At 48.2% G+C, this 16,303-nt stretch overlaps 1 protein-coding gene across 10 annotated transcripts in view; it reads right to left on the minus strand.

Moving 5' to 3' along the window:
- ABCC1 (ATP binding cassette subfamily C member 1 (ABCC1 blood group)) overlaps positions 1 to 15,826 on the minus strand; it is a 149,859-nt gene extending 134,033 nt beyond the window's left edge. For all 10 annotated transcript variants that reach the window (XR_014072939.1, XM_081556262.1, XM_081556260.1 and 7 more), the window contains exon 1: positions 15,701 to 15,826. Coding sequence is in view for 9 of the 10 variants with exons in the window: in XM_081556262.1 (XP_081412388.1) it covers positions 15,701 to 15,748 (48 nt within the window). In the remaining variant the exon portion in view is untranslated. The remainder of the gene's footprint in view (positions 1 to 15,700) is intronic.
- Between the last annotated feature and the right edge of the window lie 477 nt (positions 15,827 to 16,303).

Below are 16,303 nucleotides of genomic sequence, written 5' to 3' on the forward strand. Positions count from 1 at the left end.
ATTGGTTTAAGGATTCTGTGTAATACCCCTGTAATATCCCTGCCTTGGAGCTAAAGGTGAAGCAAAGGGAAGGAAAAGCAAGCATCCAAGGCTTTCTGGAGGATCCAAGTCTAGAGCTCATGTCTGTCTCCTCACACCTGCCCCCCTTCTTTCCAAGTTCCAGCTACAATGGCCTTCCTTATTAAGCTGAAGCTTCTGCACATGCTTTATTCCACTGCCTAGAACATTCTAACTTTCTGCTTTTGCCTATATAGCAAACTGTTTTACTCCAATATCCACTCTTCCTGAACCCCTAGTAATTAATCTTCAGCTGAGCACACGTGTGTCCAGAAGGGAAACTACATTTCCCAGGCTCCCTTGCAGCAATGTGGTCATATGACTAGCTTACTGGCCACGTGAACAGAAGTGGGATGTGAACAGAAGTGATGTGGGTGACTTCTGGGTTGCAACTTTCTGCTTCCTTCACTCTGGCTGGAATGTTGACACGCGGGTGCACATTCTTGATTCACAATGAGGGCTGCACCTGGGGATAGCACAGCAATGAGAGAGAAGGAGCCTGGGCCCCTGGCATCCTCAGGGACAGAGCTGCCATGCCAAGCTGGGATTTTTACACCACAGAGAGATGGTTGTTGTTTAGTCACTAAGTTGTGTCCAACTCTTTGCGACCCCATGGACTGTAGCCCACCAGGCTCCTCTGTCCATGGGATTCTCCGGGCAGGAATACTGGAGTAAGTTGCCATTTCCTTCTCCAGGGGATCTTCCTGACCCAGGGGTCCAACTCGTATCTCTTGTTTCTCCTGTATTGGCAGGTGGATTATTTACCTACCAGGGGAGCCCACAGAGAAATTAGTTTCTATCTTAAGCCACCGTGTTGGGGGTCCTTGTCACATAGAGCTACATTTATATCCTCACACAATCTCCCCGCTCAAGGAGTCTCTTCTTTCTATCCATGGATCAAATAAAACCCCTACTGCACTCACTGAGCACCACTAAGCTCCCCTTCACAGCCTTTCATGGCTGTGATTTTCCCCTCGTTTGTTCAATCTCCCACAAGACTGGAACTCAAGGATGGTGGGGAGCCTTGCTCTGCACATCTCTGGATTCCCAGCACCAAGTTCAGTGCAAGGATAATCGGGAGCCCCTCAGAGAATGCAGACTGAATGGGGCCAGGCCACGGGACCAAGGGGCAAGAGCTCTGTCCTCTGAGCACAACTCACAGCCCTGGGGCACTGACCCCCAGAGGCTCTGCCTCCTGCCAGGGGCATCCAAGAGGGTGGAACAAGTGCCCCTCTGACACCCACCCAACCTTGCTTCACATCTTCCTCAGATCTCCCTTACACAGAAGTTAAAAAAACAAGGCTATCCAACTGCCTGGCGAGGAAACAATTATTAGCAAATACTATAATTAGGCTCATGTTGACATTTCATCTTCAAGTAAATAAGTTCATTAAAAATGGGTGGAATACAAGATGAACAGTAAATGAAACACAGAGAATGTTTTCATAAAACCTCCTTCTTGTTTTTAAAAAACATCTTAACATTTGGGATGTGAGGAGAAAAGGAAGTGAAAATTAAAATGCCCATAACAGATAATCTCTAGAAGAGTGTAATTTTGGAGGACTGACACATTTTACTGTACTAGTTCCTGTCTTATTTCATTTTACACTGGACCTCTTATAACGTCAGACAAGGAAGAGAACACAAGAAAAGTCCCTTAAAGTAATTCAATCACGACCATGTTTATAGTAATTGAAAACTTGGAATTTCACAAGTATGCATCCGTCAGCAGCTCTCAGCTGTCAGAGCCCACCTTCATCCCTGTGCACTTAGGCACTTAAACACGTCTTCTGAATGCCAGACGACAAAGAAAATCTCCAGAATGAACTTTCCCACCCATCAGCCCAGTTTCAGAACTGACACCCAACACCCCAGCATGCCTCACCCAGACCCTGACACCCTACAGACACCCTGTAACAGCTGGGCGAATCAGCCTGAATCCTCAGATGCTGGAGACCGATGTCTGAATCCCTGCAGTCAGGCTGGGCTCCATCCTCATTCTGCCAAGGCCTGCGTGAGCCCAGAGGTTGCAGAGAGGTGATAAACCAGAAGAGAATCGCCATACCAGAAATCCCCACGCTACTGCCCGCGACTGTCCGTCACGGTCCTCTCCGGTCCAGCCTCCTGCAGAAACACAGCACGTGCCTGCTGAGCTTTTCTGAGCTTCCTGTACATCCTGCCTCTTTTCTTTCCATATCTGAGAGATACACAGCAAGATCGTGATCCCCACTTTACAGATGAGGACACTGAGGTTCCCAGAAGTTAAGCAACTGGCCCAAGGTTGCACCAGCCTGGGAACTGGTAGGACCAATTTTCGAGCCTGGGCTCCTGAACCCGGCCTTGAGACCCTAGCCGTATACATCTTTGGCTTTCTCCAGTGCAGCACCTTCCCCTAACCCAAGCATCCCCATCCCTTCAGCTACTAATCCTCTGATCCCCACCACCTCCCCCAACTAATATCCTGTTTGGGAATAAAGAGGGTCTGACCCAGGGATGAGCCCTCTCTCGAGCCACTCCCCACCAAATATGCAAGTGAACTGGAAGCGGGCCAGCTCTGACTCCAGCACCAAGTGTGAAGTGGTCCCCCTAAACCCCCCAAGGATCTCAGTAGACAAAATTACACTGCTGGTGGGAATGTAAATTGGTACACCCATTCTAGAGAACAGTATGGAGACTCCTTAAAAAACCTAAAAATAGAGCGACCATATGACCCAGCAATCCCACACCTAGGCATATATCTGGAGAAAAACATGGCTCAAAAGGATACATCCACCCCAGTATCACTGCACCACTGTTTACAATAGCCAAGACATAGAAGCAACCTAAATGTCCACTGACAGATGAATGGATATACATATATACAACGGACTATTACTCAGCCATTAAAAAGAATGAAATAATGCCATTTGCAGCAGCATAGACAGACCTGGAGATTATTATACTATGTGAAGTAAGTCAGAAAGAGAAAGACAAATATCGTGATATCACTTATGTGCAGAATCTAAAAAAAATAAAATGGTAACAAATGAACTTACAGAACAGAAACAGACTCATAGTCTTAGAGAATGAATTGATGGTTATGGGGGGAAGGACTGGTTGAGACTTTGGGACTGACATGTCCACACTGCTATATTTAAAACAGATAAGATAACCAGGGCTTCCCCAGTGGCTCAGTGGTAAAGAATCCACCTGCCAATGCCAGGGACACAGGTTCAATCCCTGATCCAGGACGAGCCCACATGCCTCGGAGCAACTCAGCCCACACGCCACAACTACTGAACCTGTGCTTTGGAGCCCGGGAGCCGAAACAAGAGAAGCCACCGCAATAAGAAGCTTGCTCTCTGCAACTAGAGCAAAGCCCAGGCAGCAACGAAGACCCAGCACAGCCAAAAATAAATAAATAATTAAAACAGACAACCAAAAGGACCTATTATAAAATAAATAAATAGATAAATTACTTAAAAAAAAAAAAAAGAAGGCAGAGCCCCACTGCACTACCATCCTCAGAGTCTAATCTACCACGTGTCTTTTCTCCTCGACCGTGGGTGAATAAAATTGCTTCTGAGGAAGAAGCCTTATCAAAGAGCTCCTGGATAATCTAAATTATAACTACCGGGTCACCTTCCTCCAGCACCCTGGAGTTCCAGCTTTCCCCTGGGCCTCCGGTCTCCAGCCTGACAAGGCTGATTAGAGGGACTGCCACTAATGTACACGTATCATCTGCTCTAAATAACCATAAAAACAATAACCATAATGATGGGCACCCTCAGAGAGACTCTGCTAGAACCGAGCTACCACTTTATTAAAAACAAGCTGGGCTTGTTGTAGACAGGAAATAAAACATTTTCAAAGATTTTAAATATTCTCTCCACTCCGAAGAATATGTTCTAAAGAAATAAGTCAATAGGCACTACCCATATGATATTCGTTACAATGTTCTCTTTGAGAGAAAAAAAAAAAAAGAAGTAGAAGGGGAAACAGCAACCTAAATGTCAAACCACAGGCAACAATTATGTAAATTACAGTCCACCAATACCAGAAACTACTGCTTGGACATTTAAAGGTATAATTACAAAAGTTATGCAGGAACATGGGAAAATTCTCACAAGAATAAATGAAAATGCAGGAGAGAAAAGACCACATAAAAATCTGGACAAGACTCAGATGTTAACGCACCAACAGACAACAGCTGATGGAAAAATACGGACAAAAGAAGCAAGAGTCCCAACATACCGAGTGTGCCCACAAATTAACAGGAAAGAGCAAACCAGAGTAAAAACGCACAAAAAGGACACTTACATGTACACAACAGAACACGTGAATCACCAAGGAATATGTCGTAGGATGCTCAACTTCTAACTTCTAAGGGAAATGCCGGTGAAAATAAAATTTTTGTCCGTCAAATTAACAGAAGTCGGCCATGTGCAGGGCTGGGAAGGATGCTGAGAAATGGGAATTCCCAGTCCCTGGCAATAGGAATGGACTTGCTACAACCTTTCTGGAAAATAACCAGCCAATGCCCACTGCATATGCATGTGCTCGGTCGTGTCCAACTCTCTGCAATCCCATGGATTGTAGCCCACCAGGCTCCTCTGTCCATAGAATTTCCCAGGCAAGAAGACTGGAGCGAGTTGCCATTACCTACTCCGGGGGATCTTCCAACCCATGGACTGAACCTGCCTCTCTTATGTCTCCTGCGTTGGCAGGCAGATTCTTTACCACTGCACCACCTGGGAAACCCCAATACTCATTAAAAACTAAACCTTACAGAATTTTAACCCATGGACAAGGATGTTTACTGGTTGTTTACAGAAACCAAAAAATGGGAAGCCATGCAAGTGATGTTATTAACTGGGAAATGGCTGAATCAATTATAACAAATCTATACCTTGGAATATTATACAATAGTTTAAGAAGTACTAGTGAGATTATGTGTATAGCCATGCATCATGTTAAGCAAAAGTAAAAAGTAGAGTGATGATAATAATGTAATCCACTTATTTTTAAGCATATTATTTATGTTTATAAACATTTCCATGATTACAGAGAAAGGACAGGAAGAATAGTTTGGTTATTGGTTACAGAGAGTTAACGCTTTATTTAAATATCTCTATGCTGTTTTCTCACAAGGAGTGTCACTCTGTGAACCAGAAAACTCTACAATTAAACTAGAAAGTTTACATGTAAAAAATAATTAAGTCATCTTAGCACAATAAAATTACGAGTAAAACTTTTACATGTTGTTGAACTGTTAATGTAAAAGTACTTTTTAAACAAAGAAGTCAAAAGATGTTTAAAATTTAAACATATCTTTTTAAAATTAGAACATAAACCAATCACTCTCTGGACCAAATCCACTGGAAGGATGGTTTAACTGCTGGGCAAAATCCTCTCATCCACAAGGAAGCAACATGAGTCTGGTCAATTCCCAGCCTGATCAATGCTCTCAAATGCCACGAACACAACAGGTACTTAATAAATGCTGGTGAGTCCGCTGTGTGCGTGCACTCAGCTGTGTCTGACTCTCTGCGACCCCATGGACTACAACTTGCCAGGCTCCCCTGTCCATGGAATTTTCCAGGAAAGAATACCGGAAGGGGTTGCAATTTCCTCCTCCAAGGGATCTTCACGACCCAGGGATCAAACCCACGTCTCTTGCACCTCCTGTGTTGGCAGGCAGATTCTTTACTACTGCGCCACCAGGGAAGCCCAGTAAATCCATCAGTGGGAGCTTAAACCATAGCTGCCACTTGAGAATCAGAACTATCACATTTCAAAATGCACAGATCCCCCACCGAGCAATTTCTCAGGGGAAACTGCCTCTGCTGAGTCATTTACATCTTTCCGCAGAGATTACCGAGATGAGCACCGAGCATGCTTGAGGCAGCACTGTTCACTGCGCAGAAAACCGGAACCAAGGACCCTGAGAGCAACCCAGGGAGGACTGGGTGAATACACGGCACAGTCATGTAACAGAAGAGAGTGTGGCTGGTAAAGTATTATTTGCTTTTTCTTTCAATTTCCCTCGACTTAGCACGGACAGAAAAATCAACACTGGTTTCTAAGCGAAAGAAGCAAGATATAGAACGTTATTTAGAATATGAAACTATCTGGGGAGGGGAAAAAAGATACTCAATCTCTCCCCGCCCACTCACACTTCATACATATTTGCATATGCTTGAAATTTTCTAGAAGGACACCCAAGAAACTACCATCGATGGTGACATCTGGGAACAGAGCGCAGGGAGGGGAAGTACTGAAACTTTTACTTTCCCTTCATATTCTTCTAGAATACAGCTTTATTCTAGTATTTTTAAACTTTTTTTTAAATTAATTTAATTGAAGGGTAATTACTTTACAGTACTGTGGTGGGTTTTGCCACACATCAGCATGAATCAGCCACAGGTGCACATGTGTCCCCCTATCCTGAACTCCCCTCCCACCTGCCTCCCCAGTCCATCCCTCTGGGTTGTTCCAGAGCACCGGCTGAGTCCCCTGCTTCATACATCGAATTTGCACTGGTCATCTGGTTTACATACGGTAATATACACGTTTCAATGTTATTCTCTCATATCATCCCACCCTTGCCTTCTCCCACATAGTCCAAAAGTCTGTTGTTTACATCTCTGTCTCTTTTGCTGCCTTGCAAATAGGATCACTGTTACCGTCTTTCTAAATTCCATATATATGGGTTAATATACTGTATTGGTATTTCTTTCTGACTTACTTCACTCTGTATAATAGGCTCCAGTTTCATTCACCTCATTAGAACTGACTCAAATGTGTTCTTTTTTATAGCTGAGTAATATTCCATTGTGAATATGTACCATAGCTACCTTATCCATTCATCTGCCGATGGATATCTAGGTTGCTTCCATGTCCTAGTTATTGTAAACAGTGCTGCAATGAACATTGGGGTACATGTGCCTCTTTCACTTCTGGTTTCCTCGGTGTATATGCCCAGCAGTGGGACTGCTGAGTCATATGGCAGTTCTATGTCCAGTTTTTTAAGGAATCTCCACACTGTTCTCCATAGTGGCTATACCATAAACTTTTTTTTAAATTATAACTTTTTATTTATTTATTTAATATTTTATTTATTTGGCTGCAGTGGGTCTGCATGGAGGCATGCAGGATCTTTTAGTTGCAGCATCTGGGATCTAGTTTCCTGACCAGGGGTTGAACCTGGGCGCCCTGCATTGGGAGCACAGAGTCTTAGCCACAGGACCATCAGGGAAGTCCCTAAAGTTGTAACTTTTAAAAGATAATTCTTTGAAAGCAATAGCATAATCAAAAGAGTTACTGTGCAAGACCTTCCAGGTCAATTCAACATCTATTTTAAAAAGAAGACTTTTTTAGCAACCCTTTAGAAAGTCATCTTAATCACAGAAGAAAAGCACCTCATCATGTTAATGGGTCCTGAAAAGCCTTTGGAGGGGAATCAAGGGCAGTGGGGATTTCCAACCTGATCTGACCCTGAACAGTGTGGCCAAGGTTCTGAAACAGACGAGATTCATTAAAAACATATAAACTTAATTTTTAAAACCTGAAACCCATTCAAACCTAAATAAATCAGAAGTCCATGATATTGGGGAGCAAGTAATAATGTTCCATCTCCCTGCCAAGCTACAGCAAGCTTCCTCCTTGGAATTTCCAGGCCCTTCTTAGTACCACAAGTCATTTTATTAGTGCTGTAGGCATTTTGGTAGCAGGCTCCAGGCCAGATTTTCCTTAGATGAGCTCCACAGTTCCTTTGATCACTCCATGCACCTCAGGGCCTTTGCACGTGCTGTCCCCTCTATCTGAGACCCCCTTCTCCCAGCCCTTACACAACCAGCTTTGCCATTCGGGTCAAAGGTCAAGAGTCATCTCCTTTGAAAGGCCTTCCCTGGACACACCCCTATCACAGCTCGCACCCCAGTTCATCCCAGTTCATGTCTTTGTGGCACTCGCTGCTATCCAAAATCACTTTGGTCATCCCCAGCATCAGCTCCATAAGAACATGGGTCTCATCCGCCTTGTTCATGGCTGTATCCCCAGTGTCTAGAACAGTGGCAGCACACAGCAGATGCTCAACTAATAATATAAGACTGAATAAATGAATGAGTGAGAAATGGGTGTGGGGAGAACAGGAGAACGAATCCAGTTGTAAAGATCACACTTAAGTACTCTGTGCCAGGGAAACGCAGGCTCTTGATGACCACTTTCCAAGGAGGAAGGCATTCCAAGCAGGTAGCCAGTAAAACATGAAGGAAGGTTCTCACGGAGACAATTCACTGAGAGGGAAGGGAGAAACCTCATAAAACCTCAATTACTGCCTGACCGGCTGGATGCCACCCTCCCCAGACATCTAGACCCATTTTCCAGGACCTGGCAACCTCCCTCCAGAGATGCAATCCCACAATTAAACCAAGGGGACACTTAAGTAGAATCTCCACTTTGTAATTGTCCACCTCTCCTGGGGCAGTTTAAGATGCAGGAGCAGCTTCAAAGCTGATCTCTCTAGACAAGCACTTCACCCTGGGGCCGAACCTTCACACCACCCCACCCTTTCCCACCCCTCTCCCCAGCCAGAATGGATTAGGGGAGAAGGGCGCAGCCTCGGATGGAAAGAGGCAGGGAAACAGCATGGAAACGGTTGCAATTTCCTTCTCTGGCTAATTGGAGTTTAACCCTCTTTGCATCTCATTAAGCTTCTCCACAGCAACCCCAATAAGCCAATTACGTGAGGTGATCAACAGCCTAAAAACTCAGGGGGCTGCGGGGACAAGGCAGAAGTCTTGCCCCAGATTTCTTCTCCGGATTCCTCCACATCAATGGCTGTGGGACTTCCCCACCCAGGGGACACGTGACAACATCTGGAGACATTTTTGTTGTCATAATAGGGAGAAGGTGCTATCTGCATCTCGTGGGGAGAGACCAGGGCTGCTGCTGAACAATGTACAAGGCCCAGGGCAGCCCCACAACGGGAATTACCTGGCCCAAAAGGTCCAGCGTGCCCAGGCTGAGAAACTGCTCCACACCTACCAGCCCTCCCCTACGGGGGCTTTCTCACAGCCCAGTCTTCTAGAAATAAACGGGGTCCCATGCCTTTGCCACAAGAAACCTGTCTGCCCCATTACCAGGCCAGGCTGTGGGAAGCACTGGCCTCAGGATGTTTGAGTCCTTGCCATTATCGCAAAACATTTGCTGTTGTTCAGTCGCTCAGTCGTGTCCGACTCTTTGTGACCGCAGGGACTGCAGCACACCGGGCTTCCCTGTCCTTCACTATCTCCTGGAGTTTGCCCTAACTCATGTCCATTGAGTAAATGATGCCATCCAACCATCTCATCCTCTGTCTTTCCCTTCTCCTCCTGTCTTCAACCTTTCCCAGCATCAGGGTGTCTTCCAATGAGGTGGCTCTTCGCATCAGGTGGCCAAAGTATTGGAGCTTCAGTTTCAGCATCAGTCTTGTCAGTGAATATTCAGGACTGATTTCCTTTAGGATTCACTGCTTGGATCTCCTTGCTGTCCAAGGGACTCTCAAGAGTCTTCTCCACCATCACAGTTCAAAAGCATTTTACTAGCTGTTTGTTTCTTTCTGCAAAAGGTCCAGGCAAGTTTTTATGGGCTAGAGTGTTACTGACCATTAAGATCTGATGAAATCTAGGCCTTATCCCACCATGAAAATCTGGAGCCAACAGACAAAACCAGACGCTTGCTTCAAATTCCCTGGGCATTGATAATTCGTTTATCCAGTCCCCTCCTGCCAACATGACCAAGCCAGACAGAGCAACACCAAACTGGTGAGCCAGATCGGCCCCAGTCATCTCACCAATGGGCTTCAAAGCAGGAGACGCTGACTCAAACACCTGCAGGTCCAGGTGGGCTCCATCAATGAAGGAAGCAGACCAAGTGAGAAAGCACAAAGCAAAAATGGCAACGGATGCCGGGCCTTAGAAGTAAAGCAGCAATAAGGAGGGGAAGGGATTGCACCAACCTGGGGCCAGCCTGTTCTGGCAGGCTGTTCTGTCGGAGGGGGCAGCCCCAGCTGACAGCCCAAGACGTACAGGCGAGGGCCCTCGTGCAATCAGATCTTCTGATTTTCCAAAAGTCAGAAACGCAAACTTTTCTGTGAATTCTTCCCATCAGTAAATATCAGGAATCACAGTAATTCCACGTTAAAATAAAGCCAGAGCAGAACACTAGCGGGCTAGATCTAGTCCCCCAATGGAACTTGTACTTCAAGACACTCAAATCCAAACATTAACAGCACCTACTGTATGTGCAATGTACTGAGTCCTGGAAAAAGAGAGGAAAGACTCAGTTCTCAACTTTGCAAAACGAAATATAAGCAGTCAGATATGGAAGCTGGAAGGCTCAGTCCACCTGGGTATCCATCCCACACAGGTGAGGGTCTAGTTCATCCTTAGAAGACTCTGGGAAGAGGCTTCAACCCAGCTCAAAAGTCACTCCAAAGCTTCCTGTCATTCATTCATTATTTACTGAGCATCTACTATATTCCAGGCACTGGGGCTGGGATTACAGCCATAAGAACAAGCACAAGCAAAAACCCCTCCCTCTGTGAAGCTGACCTTTGGTGGGAGTTTACAGACAGTAAACAAAATAAGTAAGACTTATTTTGGCAGTAAGTGCTGGGTTGTGGGGTTGGAGGGAGCCACAGCGAAGTAGCAGGGAGTCCAGGAAAGGCTGCTTGGGGTGACACTGGAACAAGGATCTGAAGGTGCACGAGCATTCTGGCCAGGGGAAACAGCAAGTGCAAAGGCCCTGAGGCAGCCTGGTCTGGAGCAAAGGGAGACAGACGGTAGCAGGGAGTGTGGTCAGAGAGGTGAGGGATCAGATGCTCTTAGGCCTTGTAAGTTTCTCTGAGGCCTCGGTTTTTTCCCTGAGGGATGCAAGGAGTCACTGCAGGGTACAGGGCAGAAGGGGGAGAGGGTCTGAGCTGTGTCTTTAACAGGATCCCTCTGGCTACAGGGCTGAGACCAGACTATGGGGTCAAGGAAGACAGCAAGGAAAGCACTGAGGTGGGAACAGCCAGCTGCAGCATTGAGGCTGTGATAGCTCCGGCCAGAGAGGAAGGCAAGGAGGCAGTGAGAAGCAGGCAGATTTGGAAACATTCTGAAGGAACAGGCAACAGGATTTGCTGATTTGCTGATCAGATGTGGAATGGGGGGGAGTCAGGGCTGATGCAGGTTTTGGGCCTGAACTTCTGGGGCAGAGCTGCCCTGGTCAACTGAGACGGGAAGAGCTGGGGCGGTGGCGGGGGGAGGATGGTGCGTAGGGGAGACGGGAGGGAGACCTCTAAGTTCATACTGGCGGCGGTGGCTTAGTTGCTAAGTCATGTCTGATTCTTCGTGACCCCATCGACTATAGCCCGCCAGGCTCCTCTGTCCCTGAGATTTCTCAGGCAAGAATACTGGAGTGGGTAGCCAATCCTTTCTCCACGGGATCGTCCTGACCCAGGGATCGGACCCAGGTCTCCTGCATTGCAGGGGGATTCTTTACTGTGAGCCTCCAGGGAAGCCCAAGTTCCTTGTGGGACATGGTAAACTAGAGACACCCAGGTGGAGATGTCGGTTCCAAAAAGTTGAGAATGTGAATGGAAAGAGAGATTTTTTATCCACCATCACGTTCCGAAGGTAAGGCTCCTCCAAGACTACCCCAAACAGAGCCTGTCCAGCTGGGAGAAGGAGACTAGCTTCACCCTGCCCTGCCCTCTCAGAGAGTCACCTTTTCTCCTCCCAAAGCCATTCACCTTGTCGTGCTGCCATGCTGGGCCTCAGATGGGGTGGACAGAGGGGACAACCCCACCAGTTCCAAGGGCCCCGTGGCTCTAGTCTGCATGGGAAGAGACCAGAAGGAGGGGTGGACATAAAGGAGGAGAGAAAGGTGGAGGAAAGCACAGTGATACATCTAAAAACCCACAGGAAGCTTAAAGGATGGAGAAAAAAATTGGCTCTTTCTACATTATAGTGAAGCCACAGGGAGTTAATTATGCCAGAAATTAGATTGACGCCAAGGTCAGACCTTACCCCAAGAAGAATTTCAAATGGCTTCTAAAGTACTTCTTTTGGGGACTTCCTTGGTGATCCAATGGTTAAGACTCTGAGCTTCCAACGCCAGGGGTGTGGGTTCGATCCCTGGTCAGGGGAATGAAGATCCTACATATTGCACAGTGCGGCCAAAAAATTAAAAAAATAAAACACTCCTTTTCTCCCATCTTTTGGCAGCCAAACTGATATTCAGGGGGTTACTGATGTGGAAGAAGGCGCAGGGCATCTCCAAGGCAAATATCAACACTAGAACCAAATGATTAGCAGGAGTCCATGAACCATGACACAGAGCCACCATTCTGTTCACTCCCTGCAGCAGCAAGTACAGCAGCAAAAATTAACTAGAGAATTCCAGTGAGTGCACCACTTAAATTTACCGAGGGCCACCTGTATACCAGGGCTTCCCTGGTGGCTCAGTGGTAAACAACACGACTGCAACGCAGGAGACGCAGGTTCAATCTCTGGGTTCGGAAGATCCCCTGGAGAAGGAAATGGCAACCCACTCCAGTACTCTTCCCTGGAGAATCCCATGGAAAGGGGAAGCTGGAGGGCTATAGTTCACGGGGTCGCAAGAGTTGGACACGACTTAAAGAGACTAAGCCACCAACCACCACACCAACTGTATCCCAAGCAGCAACATCCTAAGTACCTGCTGAGGATTCGCTTGGTACTGTGTTAACATCCCCATTATTCAGGTGTGGAAACTGAGGCATGGGGGCGGGAGTGATCTGCCCAGGGAGTAGAGCCAGGATTTGAACTCTAGGGATCCAAGCACTGCTCAGAGCCGCCATACTCCACTGCTTCCTGATTTGTCACTTACTTTTCAACATTTTCTGATTTTTCTACACTGGACATGCAATAAATTAATAAACAATTTTTTTGTTAAAAAATTAGCTTGCAAGGGGAGGCCCAGACCCATTTGCCCAACCATCATTCAAACATCAGCCACAAAACAACCCTTCCCACCTGCCCCACACCAAGCACCCTCAAAAAAAAAAAAAAGCAAACCCAGGGCTGGTGAACTTGGCCCCTATTTTCCATTTAGATAACCAAGTTCCTCTTTTTTTCATCCCAGAGCATTTGCCTGGATGAAGGTGGTTAAGTCAGCCGAACCCTCACCACAGGTTATTTCCACATTCTGGCCCTTTCCTGGGGGCTCAGAGGCAAGCACTGACTCAGGAACAAAACTCTGATTAGAGTCTCAGGTGGGCTAATCGTGTTGATTTCTAAACACATGACTTTGGTCAAGGGAGGAGCCAGGCATGACCAGGAGGATGGCCCAATCCCATGCCCCAGCTTAAGAAAAAGTGGGTCCAAAGGAAGGACCAGCAACTTGAAACACACAACTTCATTTCTGGAAAGAAAGCAATAACCATTGTTTACCTCTCTGCAGGGCATGGGCTGAGTGGCTTGCACAGATGAATTCATTTACTCTTCAAAACAACTGTAGGAGGTTGAGACTGTGGGGGCCCACACCCCTATTTTACAGATGAGGAAGATGAAGCACAGATAGACATAGTGGCTTGCCTAAGATCGCAGAGTTACCTAGTGGCTGGCAGGTCAGTCTCTCCTGGCCTTGACTGGGTGCCCTGGGAAACACAGAAGTCACCTGCTTTTGATTACATTTGGTTTCTCAGGCTACCTAGAAGTGCTCATGCCCCCGCTGCCTGCTCTCAAACCCTGGTTCCAGGGCACCTTGAGAAACTGGGACAACCAGTGAGTCCAGAAATCCAGAGGGAGGAAAGGCAGAGGAAAGTCTGCAAGGCCAAAGACTGGTGGGGAGATGGAGGGCCTGGCAGAAGGGAAAGCCAACCACCTGGCAATTTCTGTAGCAAAAGTCCTTGCAGGAGAAAAACACACACACACACACACGCAACTGATTTCCTCAGATGAGCTTCTTCAACTAAATAAACAGAGGACACTCCCAAACCCATTTGACGTTGGAAAACCTGATGCCATCCATCAATCGGCAGTTGCCATCAATAAATACATCCTGGTGCAGAATTCACGTTCACCTATTTTATCCCCTCCGTAATTCAGAACAAAATAAACAAGGAAATTCTCCAGTATCACAGCAACACTAGACCAGATCCCCATCTGATTCTTGCAGAAATAATCTTGTTGTTACACTGGGTACTGGGAGCAAGGACTCCTCAGATTTTCCTGTCTCTGCTAAGTACAATCCTACTTTGCAAATAAGTCTGCTCCCCAATCAATCCTGGACCTTGAGTGTGCAAAGCGTCTGTACTATTTCCAGCCCCCGAGTAAATCCCGTTGGCCTGAAAATGTGAGACAGAGCCAGATGTGTGTGGTTGTTCTAACAAGTGATACCTACCGCCTCCATCCCTGAAATAAACCCTTCCCATGGGGCCCTGGAAGATGACTTATCAACACTCCAAATGCAGCCTGCAAGGAGAGGACCACAAAACAGAACAAGAAGGTATTTGGAGATGCTAATCAATGGCTCCAAAGAACCAGGGGTGTTTCTCGCTTCTGATTCCTAAACAAAAGTGGGAAAACTATCCTGCCCAGGTTTGCCTACTGTAATAATCAAGAGAGTAGGACACAGAAATGCTTCCTGTAACAAAGAGGCAAATCGCATTACAGAGAAACTAAAGCCCAAGACACTGGGGATTAAGCCAGATGGCCTCCAGAGACCCGGCCAGGGTCAACAGCAAAGATTCAGAAGGAACCTAGGGTTGGTCACCACACAGAAGAGCCTCGGGTCTCAGGTGTGGAACAGCACAAAATCTACTGGTACCAGGATCTTTGGGTATCCTCAGCTGACCCCAAACTTGAGCCCAGGGTCAAACAAGCAGGGCAGTGGTGAGCAGCCCCACTTTCCTTCCTGGCTGTTCCTGAAACTTCCCTAATTCTTACCCTGTCCCCTCCAAACTCGCCCCCCACCCCCAGCCCGGACCCACAGTAATTAAACAGAAAGAAAGTAAAAGATATCAAAAATATGTAACCACAGGAAAGTAATGTGTATGCAAAACAACTGAGGAGGGGGCAAACCTCAAGTCAGCCACTGGAAGCCCCTTTCCGTAGTCTGAGCCCCTCCCCAGCTCAGCCCTTTGGCAACCGGGTGTTTGTGAAAGAGGGGTTCCAAGCCACAAAGGAGATGGGGGAACTTAAGCAGGGAGACACCCCCCATCTCTGGCGTCTCCGTCCGTGGAAGGTTATTTTCAATTGGAGGGGGGACCCCAAAGAAAGGGCCCCTCTTTTCGGCCCCATCTCCCACGCTCTGGCCCCTCACCTTTCCCCAAAAGCCCCAGAGCCGGGCATTTGCAATCCCTCCCCAACGCCCTGCTTCCCTGGAACCCAGTCACCCAAGTTTTCCGCCCCCCATCAGCTGCGCTCCCGAAGGGGGCCGGCCGAGGGCAGGGTGGGGAGCGGGCCCGGCCAGGCCGGCTGCGGGAAGGGGAGCGCGGCGTTCGCGGCGGCAGGGGACCCCGGGACCGCGGGCCCAACCCGCCCGAGCCCGGCGCTTCCCCCCGCCGGCCGGCCTCCCCGCCCGCCGGCCGGCCTCCCCACCGCTCCCGCTCCCGTCCGCCGGCCCCACGCGACCCGAGCGGCAGCCGAGCACGTACCCAGAAGGGGTCGGAGCCATCGACGCTGCAGAAGTCCCGGAGCGCCATGCGGCCGGCTCGGGCACGGCGGGCAGCGGCGGGCGGACGGGCCCGGCTGCTGGCAGCGGCGGCGGCGGCGGCGGCGGCGGCGAGGGCGGGAGGCAGCGACAGAGGGAGCCGGGGCCGCAACGCCGCCTGGTTGGCCAGCGCGTCACGGGGATGCGGCGGCCCCGCCCCACCAGGCCCCGCCCCGCCCCGCTCTGCTCACCTCGCCCGGCCCGCGTGGGCCACGCGGAGAGGCTGCACCCTAGACCGTGCGGCCGCGGAGACCGGACCCCCGCCCTTCCCAGACACCCGATCCCACCCCCCACCCCTCGCATCAGAGGCTCGGGAAAGACCGAGCGCGACCCTTGTGTGCAGACCCCAGACTAGTTTTCAAATCCTGTTGTAACAACATCAAGACGACAGCAACAGTAATAGAAAGCACCAGGGGCAATAATATATACTGATCCCTCCACGAGTGCAGAGTGCCAGACATCGTAGCTGCATCCTCATGGACTCTTGTTTTGACTCCCTTTTCATGAAGGAAGAAAACTGAAGGCAGAGAGGTTGAGTGACTTCTCC

The sequence above is a fragment of the Giraffa tippelskirchi genome, chromosome 13 (assembly GCF_054371585.1).
Source record: "Giraffa tippelskirchi isolate mGirTip1 chromosome 13, T2T-mGirTip1v1.2.pri, whole genome shotgun sequence".
NCBI lineage: Eukaryota > Metazoa > Chordata > Mammalia > Artiodactyla > Giraffidae > Giraffa > Giraffa tippelskirchi.